At 39.5% G+C, this 15,876-nt stretch overlaps 1 protein-coding gene across 1 annotated transcript in view; it reads right to left on the bottom strand.

The window, feature by feature from the left end:
* Nucleotides 1–15,876, bottom strand: part of slc4a8 (solute carrier family 4 member 8) — a 33,355-nt gene that overhangs the window by 13,837 nt on the left and 3,642 nt on the right. Inside the window, exons 2-6 of the mRNA XM_072684486.1 lie at nt 6,653–6,734; nt 6,329–6,490; nt 5,577–5,712; nt 3,646–3,806; nt 101–289 (exon numbers count right to left, since the gene is read on the bottom strand). Coding sequence (XP_072540587.1) covers nt 101–289; nt 3,646–3,806; nt 5,577–5,712; nt 6,329–6,490; nt 6,653–6,734 — 730 coding nt within the window. The remainder of the gene's footprint in view (nt 1–100; nt 290–3,645; nt 3,807–5,576; nt 5,713–6,328; nt 6,491–6,652; nt 6,735–15,876) is intronic.

The raw sequence follows: 15,876 nt of genomic DNA, 5'->3' as shown, positions 1-15,876 counted from the left end.
CAAAGACGGAGAGTGAGAGTGAGTGAGAGAGAGAGTCAGTCAGTCGATTCACTGTAATATCCACATGCAGTGTCCATGTGTAACCATGTGAAAGCCTCACCACTCTTGTCCATGCAGTGCGGTTCACTCTGCTTCCTGCCGGAGTCTGTGAGAGATTTGACCATGGGGAGCAGATTGGACCTCTTCTTATCACTTTGGTGATGATGCCTCTTCAGTAGTGCCTCTCGAACCTTTACTCTCACGCTGTCGTCCAACTCATGAGCTGCTTCCTGGTGGTCCAGCACCATATCTACACACAGATGCGTGAACACAAATGCATAGTTGTGGGCAATTTCACTACACAATGCCTCAGAGATTAGCAATCTAGCAGTTTCTGGACCACAAACAATCATGTTCCCCCAGGAACCCAATGAAGCTGCTACATCAGTGAAATACTGAAGTACACTGGAAAGGTTACTTAGATAGTGGAACTTTTCACCTTTCACTTTTCACAACTTTTTCTTTTTCATCTTTAAGCTTTGTTCACATTCATTACTCATGTGTTTGAATTAAACTCTAAGAGGAAACATCAACGCATCAATGCATTAGCCAGCAAATGCAAACCCAGTTGAACTCATTACCACATGAAGTAAGATTTTTTTAGCTGATAAACCACTTTTTAGAGTGTACATAACATAGACTTAATATAGCCCGTCAGATAAAAAAGAAACAGGGACTGACAGAGTCATTGATGTGAAGCGCCAGAAGCTATTTGTGTACTTGAAGAGAATATTTAACTTGCTTAACGTGACTGATTGATTGTGTGCGTGACAAGCCAGGTCCATGAGGTTCTTCACATTAAAAAACATCATCTTAAATGCTGGGACTCTCCCTGTAATATACTAAAAACATTTTATATATATATATTTTAATATTTTACATTATTTTTTAATATCTAAACTGTAATATTAAATGTCGCATGACCATTTTGGTGCCCACACAGGCACTGAGCGCTGGTGATTAACTTGCATAAGCACATTAACAAGTGGATTTTGACGGATTTTTCCCAAAGACATGTAAACACCCCATACCTGTAAGGAGAGAGTGGTGCAGTGAGCCCAGCCACTGTCACTTTAGAAGAAGACTTTATTACTGCATGCACATTTGCGTGGTGTAGCACAGCAGAATGCTGCCTGATTTCAAAAATACGGCCCATTAAGTCTTGAGATTAATAACCAAATAACAAGCCTGCAGTTTAGGGGATTAGTAACAATCCAGGCTTGCTAAGGACTCTTTCTTAGAGTATTGGTTTCCCTGCGACTCGGATTAGTTTAATGGTATCTTACAAAACATGTAACCAGTTCATGTAAATTCTACAATTCTATTATGTTCTACTTAAATTCTATTACAGCCAGCCCATTACACATTCTGCCTTAAGCTGTGGTCACTGCAGCTCCTACCACAGTCCTTCTTATTCTTTCTTTCTTTTTTTTCTACTCACTTACTCTTTCCTTCCTGCAGTCTCTCGGGAGCTGAGGCAGCAGATCTGTCCTCCCTGCTTGCTACCATCCCATTTCCCTCCCTCCTCTGAAACATAATCAGTTTCCCCCCTCTCTCTCTCTCTCTGTTTACAGCAGTCTCATAGTATGTATCTCATTTTTTCGATTATTTGCTCTGGCTTTCTTTCTTAAAGATGCTAAGTCTGACAGTCATGCCACCTGTTCGCCTATCTTTCTGTGCTTGTGTGTGTTTGCGTGTTTGCTGTGTGTCTACCGGTTGTGTAGGAGGGTGTGTGTGTGAAGTGAGGCTGTTGATATTCCGTCCACGCACAAGGCCCACACACACCTGTCTCTCTCAGCTTGTGGGCCTTAATCAGAATGAGACTGCCACCACTGCTCTCTCCACAACTGCATTCACTCCTTACTAAGGTGGCTCTATGGCAAACCAGCAGGTTATCATTGTGTATCTGAGAACTGTGAGAATTAGTATTTTTTGCCCCTGGGCTCCCTCTACAGGTGGGAAGTGTACTTCACTGAAGTAAATACTTTGAGCACCCCCTTATTGACAGCTGTACACATGCATTTGTTGACAAGCTGAAAGATACATAAGCAGCATCTGAAATGAAAGAAGCATGTGGACTGAGGCAGTAGAGTAAAACTACAGGATTTCAGACAAATGTGTGCAAACAGTTTTCAAGAGAGGTTATGAGCTACTCAACCAAAGTTACATTGGAGTGGCAATGGCAGGCATGCTACTCTTTCTTTTACAAGTCAAAAGAGTATCAACATAATTTATTTATGCTGTTATGTCAAGGTTATATTACTATATGATGTCACTTTAAAGTAATAATAGTTTGACAAAAAATCTAATTTACACAGTTTTCCCTTAACCCAAATGCTGTTCACCAGCCAAGCTGTTTTGGTGTCTAAAGTTTGGTTATTTTGTTAAGCACTGTAGCTACAAAGCTACAGTCTCTGTTTATGGGTATATCTTAAGGCATAATGAGGCAGGCATGATGGTAGGATGCAAGTGCAAGCTAGTTTTACTGATGTTCAATTTAACAAAGCCTGTGAAAATAGTAGCTTATGGAAGCAAAGCAAAACTAGACACTCAATATAAAACCAAGAGACTGACAGAAAAGAAAGTACTGAAAACACATAAAGCAAAAATAGCAACAACCAAGTAACATACTACAAACCACACAGCAAAGACACAGGGCACACCAACGAGTGTAAGCACTCTAAGCAAAAACAAGGAACACCTGAGACAAGAGAGGAAACAAACAACACACGGGTGTAGGGACTAACAAGGGAGGAAACTAAGGAACACAACAAAATCGAAAGCATCTGTCTACCAGACATGTGCGTGTGGATCCAGGAAACCAAGGTTCTGCGTGAAGGAACGGCAGACTGCCAAATACAGAACAATACTGGTCATTTTATTTACCACTTTACCAGTCAGAGCCGCTTTATATGTGTCTCATTAAGAACCAGTGAATGCCTAATTTCTGCATAGTCTGCGGGCTACAGTATTTACAATTATAAGACAATAGCCCTATACAGAACTACAAAAACTGAAAAAAAACCCATTTAAATAGATAAAAGGTTGAATGGTTCCTCTCAAAGATGGAAAACCTCTTGTAGATGGTTCCTAGAGTGTATGTCTTAGCAAAGGGTATTTGTGCTTGAATGATTGACCTGATAAATACTAAATTGCTGCAAGGATTTGATTGCATTTAGTGACAAGGGTGTTAGGGAGTGAGTCAGCATGTTGTATGATCTTCAACCCACCTCATCCCAAAAGTGATGGACAGAGTACCGTCATTCCAGAGAACACATTTCCAGTGCTTCACAGCTCCTGTCATTACGCATGGAGCCAAAATGTCCACGTTTATCTGCTCCAGAGTCCTATTCTATTGCCATGCTTCTCTACAGGGATTAGATAAGATGTGTGTGTGTGTGCATTATCACATCTGTGTCAGCCATGGGTACAACTTAAAGTAGCTGAATGCACTTATTAGAAAGGGTGTCCACAAACATTTGGACACATAGTGTAAATTGGCCTCATTGCAGGCAAACTTTAAAATAATACTAGTTTTCTTGGTCCCTGAAGTTCCTCACGTTACCCATACAACCTACAATGTTTGCCCCTTGACCCCAGACAGACCTGCGATTTCCTCAATGCAGTCAGCTCTCATGTCCAGCAGGACGGTGCCGTTGATTATGCAGCTGCGCAGCTCGAACAGGCTGTGCAGAGAGAGTGTGGCTACATAGGGTTTACTCCACCTCTCCCCTCCGTCCTCCACATCCTCCTCAAACTTCAGCCACCTGAAACATACACACGCACAGATACAAGACGTTAAGCTTTATTATGTATGGGAATGAACATAATTTGCTGTATGACCACACATTCAGCCTGCAGCTGTTTAGCCCAATCATTCATATTGAAGGGATAGGGAGTATTAAAACCACAGACAGTCTTGAAGGAGTTCAAGTGTTGGTGTGGAGGATGTGGGGAAATGTAAACTGTCTGAAAGCAAATGTATCACTAGAGCCTTTCAAGGGACCTAGACATGTGATGATTTCTTTTCCCCTGAGGTTTTAGGTCTGTCTCACACATATTACTTTCGTATAACACACGTCCTAAATACAGCAGCCCTTATAGTGGAAATAATCACTGCTTGAGAGCAAGTTCAACAGACCTTATTCCAAATGAACAAATGGTAAAATCATTTACTTTACTTTGCCCAACAATGAGTAAAACTGGATGTTGTATTTGTTTATCTTCTGCAGTTTCCTGAGTTTTGTCTGACTTGGATTGTGCAATCCTTATCAAGGTAGCAGATCAACCAGAAAATATATATGTGGTACAAAATGTTAGATTTTTGGTTTGATAATAGCCATAATGTCTTTGTAAATTCATTCATTTTTTTATTTCACTGTATTACTCTCTAGGTTGAGGGTTCCTTAGTAAAGTCAGTGGTTCTATACCGAATCATGGCAAGGAAACAACCATTTCAGTAATTAAACTGTACTTGATTTAGTGGTTCTACTTTATGCTGAAAACCCCTTTTTGTATACAATGATTTAACGACTTTATATACAGTACCAGTCAAAAGTTTGGACATTATGGCTGAATGTGTGCTGATAATCAATAATTAAAAAAAAACATTTTCTTTGATTTGAAATTTTAGGGTGACCACATTTTATAGAGGTTACTATAGGGACACACAGGTATCCATCATAGTTAGAATGTCGGGACTGGGGGGTTAAGTAGGCCTAAGTACACTGATCTGAAAGGAAATATATTTGGTCATATAGGCTATAGACTATAGATATAGAGCTATATAAATATACTAGATATATAAAGCTATATATATAGAGATGTTTTAATGAACACAGTGATGTAAAACTTTTTGTATGAATGTTATTTGTATTTATTTTAATATTAAAGTTTTACTGAGGAAATACAAATGTACTGGCTAGTTCTAATGATTATAATTTTAACAGGTGCCTAAAGCTTTTGCACAGTGTTGTTTATATACAGTGCCAAAAAAGCTTCTACTGTTGTCAAAGGACCTTTTTCAATAATATATTTTTTTGGTCTATGTCTGTCTTCTGGGATGTGTCTGTGATGCACTACCACACTGTTTTAGTACACAGTGTAAACACTCTAATCTATATGAGTGCTGAAATGCAAATGTAGAATGTGTGAAACACACGAGGAACAGTCTGTTCCTCATATTTTAGCCTGCACTTCTTTTTGGTGTACTTTATAGCACTTAAAGGATTAGCCAAATAGAAAAGAGGCCAGTCACATATTTCAGTCTTAAAGGTACAATAACATAAACTGAATATACACTTTTTAACTAGGCTGAAAAAAATGGTCATATTAAAATGTATAATGTATTTGTACAGTACACTAAACCACACAGGGGAAAACATGACCATAATAGGACAATTTGGAACTCTTTGATTGCAGACGTTTAGACAGAAATGGTATTGATCAGAGATAACAATCCTAAACAGCACACAAATACCAACAAAGCTTACAAAACAACACTGATGTGTTAGTCAATGGGTGTTTGTTTAACACACCTGGCTGTCTCCTTCCACTCTGCATCTTTGCCATCTTTAACACAGATCTCATCCAGCTCGGTGAAAAGGTCATGAGCCACATGCTCCTCATCCTCCTCAGTGCCCAGAATAAACTGCACCCTCTGGGATGGTGTGTCTGTGTGTGTATGTGTGTGAAAGTGAGAGAGAGGGAGATACAGAGCAGACACAGAAACAGAGGATTGCTGAGATCAATAACTAGGAAATATGATGATGAAACATCATTCAGGTGCATAAATAAACAAGCAGAAAGAAAACACTTGGAGAGATTTGTAGTTTATTTTGGTCACATGTCTGTGCTGATAGCTCAGTGTATAAATTAATATATGCTCAGTATATAGAAAGCTCATTATTTTCCTTCATACTTCAATTCGCAGCCTTCCTGCTGCTCTTCTGTACAGTTCATTCAATGCATTTCCCAACTACACAAAAATAGACAAAAGTATTGGGACACCTCATCATTGACAGTTTGGCTGTATTAAAAAAACAGTTTATCCAGCTTTTGTTGGAGTACCTGTCACTACAGTCCAGGGCAGGCTTGCTACTACACTGCAGAGCATTGCCGTGAGTATTTGATTGCATTCAGTAACAGGACCTTTAGTAAGGCCTCATCATATCAGAGAACACAGTTTCACTCTGTGTGATGGAGTGAAAGCTATGAAAGTGTTGAGCCTCTCCTGAGCTGAACTTTTCTCTCTTGTGTTTTGTTCTCTTGTACATGTGTGTGTTCTCACCATGTGAGGTGGAAGTCGTGTCATCTGTAATCTCTCCCTCTGGCGCTAGACTCCCTGCTCTTACTCTCTCTCTCTTTCGGTGTTTGGAGCTGTGAGTCCTGTGATGACGATGAGATGGCCTGCCCAGCGGCATCCGCACCCCAACAAACAGCGTCCTGTGACCTGAGAGAAGAAGAGAGTTCAAACGTGCTGCCTTAGTCAGAGATTGCAGTCGATTGCAACTGTGTACTGGAGCAACAGAATGATACCCTGAGGTTTGATGTCTCTGAAATGAAATGGTGAAGATACTACCAGCAGCCTGGGACTGCCTTTCCAATCACTCACCCTCTAGCTCTTCTTTCTCATAGTGGATGTTCAGCACTGAGCTTGTGCCACCCTGGTCCACTACTACTTCCTCATCTGGCCTCTGAAACACATACACACATATGTACATACTTTGATGTAATACATTACAAGTAGGGAAAATACGAGACATTTGGTGAAATGTAATTTCTTGATTTCTGCACTTTCAGTCATGAACTACAGTTTTCACCAGAATGTGCAATTGTGGGTTAGAGTCATGTGCAAACAATTTTGAAATTTGAGATTTAAGATATAGGTCATATGCACAGTAAACAGGCAGTTACACGGTACAATGAAATTCTTACTTTGCAAATCCTCCACTATCACACAACTGTTAAACCATAAGTAACTATATACATAAGTTAAAGACTGTACACATAATTCAACCTGAGTCTCAAGTGCAAGTGGATGGCAGTAAAGTTAAAATATTATGCAGATACACTCCTGCACACTTGATTAGCAACAGAAAGAAAGGTTTAGACAACACAATGTCCAGCAGTCAGCTAGTCACACAGCAGTCCTATCTCATCTACATGGATTCAATGGCATTTTTCTTTTCTTTTTTTTTTTTTTTTTTTACCTTGAAATGATTCATTAAATTAGAGTGGAGTCTTTTAAAGCTGAGAGAATATTTACAGCTGGAAGGCAAACTTTACATTAGACAGTGGTATTCGTTTCCTATGTAACGTTTTATATTTTGATTAGTTAATGCAGACATGCAGGGAAATCAAGTTCTAACAGGGACGCTGTTACACTTAACTGGCTCTGTGTGTGTCAAAAGAAAAAAAAAGTCAAAACCAGCAGCATCTCACAAACACATACTTGCCCACCTGATTAAAACAAACATAATAACAGTACGGGTCTTGGTTCGGCTGTAGTGTAATTCTGCTTGTCATCATTCTGTTTCTAAAAAGTAATTGTAATCTAATTACTTACTCTTTTACTGTAACTGATTACGTAACACTGTTACATGGATTCTGTTTACTACCCAACCCTGCATGTGCAGTATTCTGCAAAGATCACTGTCAAAAAGTGCATTATGTATTTTGAGCAGTGGTGGCCTAGCGGTTACAGCTCCGGGCTATTGATGACAGGGTTGTGGGTTCGATACCTGGGTTCGGCAAGCGGTCACTGTTGGGCCCTTCACCCTCTCTGCTCCCCGGGCACAGCAGCAATAGCTGCCCACCCGGGAACGTGTGCTCACTGTCCACTGTGTGTGTTTGTGTGTGTTCACTGCATAGATGGGATTAAAGGTGAATCAGAAATGTTGAAGGTCGTTGTCTTGTTTCAAACAGTAGTATGACAGCAGCAATAAATGTAGTAACTGTGCGCTCAACTGTGTGCATATAGTTGAGTATAGTCCCATTATGGTGTGTGTTGGCCAGTGTTTAAGGGATGGGAATTGTTCACAACTATAGTCCATGGCTATAAATTGTTTGTCCTGGACTTCATACTCCTGTAGCTAGTTAAGTTAGTTACCGAAGTAGGTAACTGCTTTAATATCTGTTTATTAAAGAGCAAATAATATAATGCAAGTTTGCATAACTAATATTATAGAACTCTGACTAACATTAAGCAGGCCATATGTGTGAGTGGCTGAGTGTGTTAATTTCCATTACATTTATGGCATCTGGCTCTTATCCAGAGGGACTTACATTTGGATCATGTTACACAGGTAGGGGAATGTACTAGGGGACTTGCCATAAGGACTCTTAATGGTGTAGTGTGGTGTGCTTGCCCAGCAGGGAATCAAACCCTATGTGACACAGGGAAGGCAAAGTTGTAACTCTCTAGCCCATTTTTTTTTTTTGGTCTCAAAGTCAATCCTAATTTTACCACATTAAGTAAATACTGAATGATCCCTTTAAGATGTTTGGGAAATGTGTATGTATTTTAGCCATTTACAGCTATATGAACAATAACCAAAGAATAGGATGAGGAGACCTTGATTATTTTCTATTGGTGCAAAGACTTTTATAGAAACTTGTCCTTGAAAAACAAATAGCCCCCGACATTTTTCAGTTGAATGTTTCTGTGGAGCCCTGAGCAATGACAGCATGAGGCGGGGAATCATATCTCTGTGGTTACAGCCGCTTTTTAAAAATGTCTGCAGGGAATAGAGCTCTCTGCACAGCCTTGTCAAAGTTACGATCTGTGTGTGTGTGTCTGCTAAGTGTTTGACTTTGTGAGGGAGTTATGAGTTATTAATGAGAGCTGGGGAAAGGACACCATCAGAGCAAATATATATAATCACTACTACAGTCTCCATTCCCCAGTCTACTGGGGGAAAACATTTTAAGGTTTCATTATAATTGAATGAAGATATGAAGGGAGGATATGGAACGGCTTCCAGTGTTTCCTTGTTCTGTGTGGTGTGATGGGATGTATTCAGATGAAATGTTCAATGCTCCAGAACGGAAAATCATAACTACAATATACAGGCAAACACATTCAACTTTTGTTGCAAAATTAAGGGCATAGCATACAACATTCTGAATTCACGAAAATTCTGTATTCACAATTCTCATGATCTTTTACCCTGCATACATCATTTCATGAACCATCAGCCTTAAAGAAGCATTCATTAGTGATGTCCATTCTGATATCCACGCTAAGCTCTTGAAGGTTGTTAGCAGCTGGTCGCTCCTTTTATTCTTTGCTTGCATTTGTTTACATTTTTGTTCTTTTTTCTAAAACAGAACCAACTCCAAAATCCCAACAATGCTATCTTTAATTCACTGGACCTTCGAGAAACTGCTCTACTGACAGTCACTACTGCTAAGTCTCTGTAACTCCACCATCCCATGACCTCTCTGAGTACATGCTCATCCATAATATCCTCCTGTCCACCTTTACTTGCCTTTGAAATCACTGGCTCAGCAAAGCAGTGGTTTGTTTAATCACTGTAGGGGATCTCATGTCTGCATCTACTCTATGCAGACTCTCCACTGGTGTTCCACAAGGCTCAGTGCTTAGTCATCTTCTCTTTCCCTCTCTACCCACTCCCTTCACATGGCTTCTTCTACCATAGCAACACTAATGATACTCAACATCTTTTCCTTGATACCTTCAGATTCTTAGGTTTCTACTTGTATAACGGCTTATGTGCAGAGACCTCATTATTAAAGAAAGCCCATTTGCAAGACTGAGCTGCTATATATGCTGGCAGGTGCACGACCATGCCATGATTGCGGTTTTCATCTGTCTTCATCACAGAACCTTGCTGTAGTGTCTGCATTAGACGTTTGAGCCACAAGTACAGCTTGGCTTGACAGAGGGAAGACTAGTATCCAGACTCCTGAGGAGTGTATTTTAATGGAGCTGAATGGTCAGGGAGGTTAATCAGGCTGGGTTACAAGATATTAAACACACTTGATTTCTAAACTGTGTGGCTGGATTATGTGTACAGAGATTGCATCATTATCAGCTGATACTCTGCTTTAAGAGTCCCGGATCACGTCAGTTGGCAAAATAATCTGATCGGGACATCTCTACTTCTCAGTACTGGCACCCAGGTGATGGAATGAACTTTACATGTATACAGCTCTTCAGGGAGCAACAGTAATCCTGCCCTTAAACAAAACAATGTAAGCTAAATTCTTTTGTATTTGTATTGCTTTTGAGTCAGACTACAGTTTCGACTCTGGCCCATTTGCACTAATCCAAGGAAATGTTTTCTATTTAAACAAAAGAGCACTTATTTAAATCAGTCTGGATAAGCACGTCTGCCAAATGCCATAAACGTAAATGCACAATTTAAAAGTGCAAACACAGGAGAGTTAAGAGAAAGAGCGAGCTATTACTTCCGCATTCTGTGCCGTCTGGAGACAAAATAATCTTCTGACTATATAAACCCAAGCCACCAAAACTCTCAATGAAGACAAATCCATCAATCTAAACACTGTCTCACAAATAAATCATAAGAAACAAATGTTTTTATATCTAATATTGCATAAAATGTTTTCCCGCCTTTCCATAGTTTCACAGTCCAGGTCTAGCAAAAGATGACAAATAGCAAATAAGCACATTTTCTACTTAATTACAGAGTGCAAACGTTACAGTATTCACAGTTACATTTACTGGACTTTCATTTATATCCAATTTTAGAAAAAAAGCAAATTTGCCTGCAGCAAAACAACAGATTCTTCTGGATGTTTCTGGTTCTCTGGAACCATGCCATGAAGCCCTCCATTTCAGTTTGTTCAACAGCTGGGAGCTTGCTGAAATAGCGATAGTGTATAGAGATGCAGGATGTATTGAAGAGTAGTTGAATATTAATGACTTTTCACTAGGAACAAACACACCATCCTCAAATATAACATAACAACATAACTCAGATATAGTTCTCAAAAATAAACTTTATTATGTGTAGAATTAATGGGAGATTAGTATATTGGCAGTTTTCTAGTCACACAAATAGTACAATTAATATTGTATAATTCTTAAGCAATTGACTGTATACACAACAGATACTGTATTTGTTATATGATGAGAAGCACTTGAAGTGCAATTATTTATCAAAATGCAAAATTACTTTATCATTCAATGAGTTTCCCTTTTTCACAATTTGACTCCAGTAAAGCCTTAGCTGATTTTAAAATCCCTTTTCCACATGTCCTGCATGTACATTGATTTAATGTCAATTATTTACAGTGTCTCTAACTGCTTTATAATTTGATACATGAGTTATTTGTCAGAAACTACAGAACAAGACAATCAGGTAAATAATTCATTCTGGTCCTTTGTCCAGTTCACAGGTCACTGACCTGTCTGTCTTTCTTTTTCTCTGGCAGGCAGGCAGACAGACAAATACACATACACAATGAAGCCTACATTACAATAACGTGTGTGCTTTTATATGACACTCCTGTTGCAAATTAAAGAGATGTAATCTGTTTGCCCGTCTACCTGTGTTCTCCTCCATTATTTACCTCCTTCTGTCTGCTAGCTAAGAGCAAACGAATTAATATGAAAAAACACAGAGCACTTCAGCTGGCCAGATCACTCCTGTGTCACCTAGCTACTGTATGTGTCACTGAGTAAAACTTTCCATAGACCTCACAAATGATCGGCCTCTTACTAGACTTAAAGGGGCCATTTACATTTTTAACTGCAGGAAGTTTGGGGTGGGGGGTGTTCTACGTTTACGTGGCTGAAAAATTTAAAACGATCAAATACAGTTCACCTTACTCACTGGGTCATAAACTAAGTGAACACTGTGCACAATTTGAGGTCAGTCATTCAATAAATGTTAAACTATCAGTCTGACGACAACTGCAAATGTTAAACTGCTCTGAATCAGGAAAGAGAAGCTGGTCAGCCTTAGCTTACCCACCTATAAGTAAGCCCTTTTCTGAATGCTTAGACTCGGAATGACTGCTAGTGGTCACACAGAAAGCTAAATTTAAAGTATTTCTTGTGGTTTTGGATATGCAGCCTATTTACTGAGCTGGCCACTGCCTAGCTCGCTCAGCTATAGATACACCAAGCATTAGACATCCCAGAGCAGTTGTTCTGCTGAGCAGATACTGAGCTACCAGCACAAGTGTTGAAAATAAAAACTTGTGTCTAGTTAAAGATACATATTTCTTTAGTGTTTTAATCAAGATTACTTTTTAATATCCATCCTTTGGAGTTTCAATATAACAAAATAGGTTTGTCCATCCTGCATTTACTGCTCTTTTGAGGTCTATCCACAGATGTTTGATGATGTTCAGGGGACTGAAACCTTGAGCCTCTTAAGGTGGTCCACGGTAGATTTTGGTGTGTATTTAAGATCAGTATTCTGCTGTATCCTTCAGCTTCTCTTTAGATGGTCTGATGTTTGCTTTCAGAATTTGTCAATTTTTCCCTTTAAAATTACAATCCCTTCTTCCCTCTACACATTCCACTGGCTGCAACACAATCACAAAGCATATTCTAACTACCTCTGTGCTTAACAGCTTTTTACTCCACTCTATTTTAACTTTATCTGTCCTCAGGACAGATTCGAAACTTGTTTCAAAACTGCATCAGGCTTGTTTTAATTGTTTCTTTGAAAACATCTGATCCATATTTCTTGTGGTAAAAAGGTTTTCTTCTGATGACTCTTCCTTGATGGTCATATTTGTCTAGGTACCGCTGCACAGTAGAAGAGTGCACCACCATTCCAGAACCCTGGGGGTTGTTTGCCTTTCTAGCAATGCTCTGAGCAGTTCTCTCAGAAAGTTTCCCTTCATATATTTTTTATGATTTGCATGCATCTATGACAGGAATAGAAGCAAGAAATGGCATTTTAATATTTATTTAGTTATCTGAGTACAATTAAAATAAACAACCGTAACACACGGAAGTAAGCAAAGTTTTAAAACATAGCAGTCATGTGATTTCTTCAGCCTTATCAGTTTTGTCTAATTTAATTAAAAAATAAATTTGCACAAGAATCTAAAATGGATTTGAAAACAAACATATTCAGTGCTATTACTTGAGGGAATGCCTCAATATGGAACAAAACAAACAAGTCTTTCCTAAAAGTCAAAAGGGTAAAGGAAAACTGAACTGAACAGAACTGCTTCCCAAAGCTCCAGTTTCAGTGTGCTCAGTAGACCAGCTGCTTGATATTCGTTCTGCAGAATTCATCTACTGCACCTAAACGGCTATTTCTCATGTCTTCAAAATACAAGTAATCACTGTGAAATTTGAAACATTCTGTTAAACTGCCATGACGTACACACACACTCCCACTCACACACAGAGGACACAGAGTCCCCTCTCTGTCCTTCATTACAATAACGAGCAAATAAATTAAATAAAGCTTAAATAAAGTTTGAGGGTAACACGGCAAACACAGCCGGCGTGTGGATATTTGTAACATTGGTGGTCAGTCTATAAAGCAGGGCATGAACATTGTCCTCTTGTCCTCTCAGGTCAGTGTAAAATAACCAAATGCCATCTTTTGTCTCTCTACTTCTCTCTGTTGCTCTCTCTCTCTCTCTCTCTCTCATTCTCAGTAACACATTGCTTTGACAGTTGTTTTCACTGATCCTGACTCAGACGACTGTCTCTGTCACTTTCAGACACTGCAGTTTGCCTGAAAGAACTGCAGTGTTGTGCACACACACACACACACACACACACACACACTTTTATCAGCTTTATGTAAGCCGGGCTTGAGTGCATTTCATTGATTACTGCTCGTCTCTCACTAACTTCCTGAAACTGTGTGTAAAAGGTGTTAAAATTGTTGTATCCAAATAGGGTCTAACACTGGGACGCAAAGTTTGTTCCAGGCAGAGTGGGTCCACTGACACCCTGAGCTATATATATTGTTCTATTGCTGCATACTGATCAGAATCTGCTTTGTAATATATTAAAACCACACATGAACCCTTGATGGAAGGGTTGGGTTAAGTTTAGGTTATATTGTTAAGGTAGGTTACGTTTAGGTTTGGGTTTAGGCAATAAAATTACACTGGTTGCTTTGTGACATTCTTTGTTCAAATCAGTTGATTTCTGAGTGTCTGGGTTTCGTCTGTCCTTTGTGCTTCCGTACGAGGGTCTATTTAGTTAACATTTTATAAACCCTGAAATGATCTGTTAGTTACATTATGTACAAATTGCTTTTGAGACCAGACTGTATGCAGATGGATCATGGCAAAAAGTTTGGGGATGCTGCTTTAAGCTGCAGGCCATCAGTAAGTTAGCAACATATCATGCTAAGCTTAACTCAGCTTTTGATAAAACACTTATTACAGTTTAAAAATTGCAGCAATAGCAAGTGCACTGTGGGCCAAAACTGGGTCTTTCATTGCATTTAAACTCTGGGCTACATGCAGCCCACATGCAACCTACCATGTGAGGTTTGTATAGCATTTCTATTTTGGGCCAAAACTGGCACAACTAGCACCCACATTTAGACAAAGTCATTGCTGTCATTCCATGATGTGGACCAGATAAAATACCTAATATACTGGTTAAAATCCCTTAGGTAATACAAACAGAGTCAGAATATGAATGTTCTCTAAGTGTGCTGAGCAACTCAACAAAGCTGTGCAAGAGCAGAACAGAAGTATGAAGAAGCTAGAAGGCAAATCTAACAGCTAGCTTAGAGAAAACACATTACACACATTAAAGGAAGTGCTTAATTTTACCCATTACCCACCTAGATGATGTCACTAGCAGTGGGAACTGGGAACGCAAACAGGCAAAAACGTTCTGTTCCTACTGCAGCTGTACCTTCTGCTCTAGGCAGAATGACTCATTCACTCATTCAATGCCATATATCCATCCCCTCTCTCTCCCTTTCTCTCTCTGCTTCTCTCAATTCTTATTTGTTCTTAATCGTATCCAGAGACCTTGAATAAGTCTGCAAAAAGCTGAAGTGATGGGGGGGATGTGGATGGCAGTCATTAAGCATGCAAGGACTGTTGCACAACCTTGCTTTGCGTCATTTTCTCTAAACACAGCATAATAAATAGATGTTTTCATCATAACTGAAAGCTCAAACAATATAATGCATCAAAGTACATTAAAAAAAACTATGCATACGGCAGGAAATGTACTCGAAAAAAAACCCTGTGTAGGGGTGGGCAATTTGATGACATGTAAATAATTCTGTGAGTCCACATTGGTATTCCTACTAGACTGACAAATTGCATGTATCAAAGCACAGGTCAGCCATAACATTAAACCCCTCTGCCTAATATTGTGCCCCCCCCCCCCCCCCCCCTCACGCCACCACAACAGACTTTCTAATGATTACTAAAAGTGTCCTGTGGTGTCCACCACTGAAATGTTAGCAGTAGGACTGTCAAGACATCCAGAAGAGTCCAGAAGACCTCTTAAGGTATCATACGGTATCTGACACCAACACATTAGCAGCAGGTCTTTTAGGTCCTGTAAGTTGTAGGTGGAGGTGGTACCTCCATGAGTAATATCAGTGGGTGACTATTACCCTACTTCTGGTTAACTGGTTGTCCTTCCATGTAGCACTTTGGGAAGGTACTCATCACTACATAGCAAAAAACCCACAAGACCTGCATCTTAAACAGCCTCATGGTTTTACTATAAGTAGGCCCACAGAGCTCTCTGAGGCCTTCAGAAAGAAAGTTGTAGATGCAAGGGATTTTAAAAAAGCTCAGAACAAGGATGCATTCTTGCATTCTTCAGTTGTGGCCTGATGTTTGTTTTTTTTTGACAGCAAAAGTTTCAACAACACCATCCATGGT

This window comes from Salminus brasiliensis, chromosome 7 (genome assembly GCF_030463535.1).
Source record: "Salminus brasiliensis chromosome 7, fSalBra1.hap2, whole genome shotgun sequence".
In the NCBI taxonomy this organism is placed as follows: Eukaryota; Metazoa; Chordata; class Actinopteri; order Characiformes; family Bryconidae; genus Salminus; species Salminus brasiliensis.
This window is presented reverse-complemented; position numbering and strand designations above follow the sequence as displayed.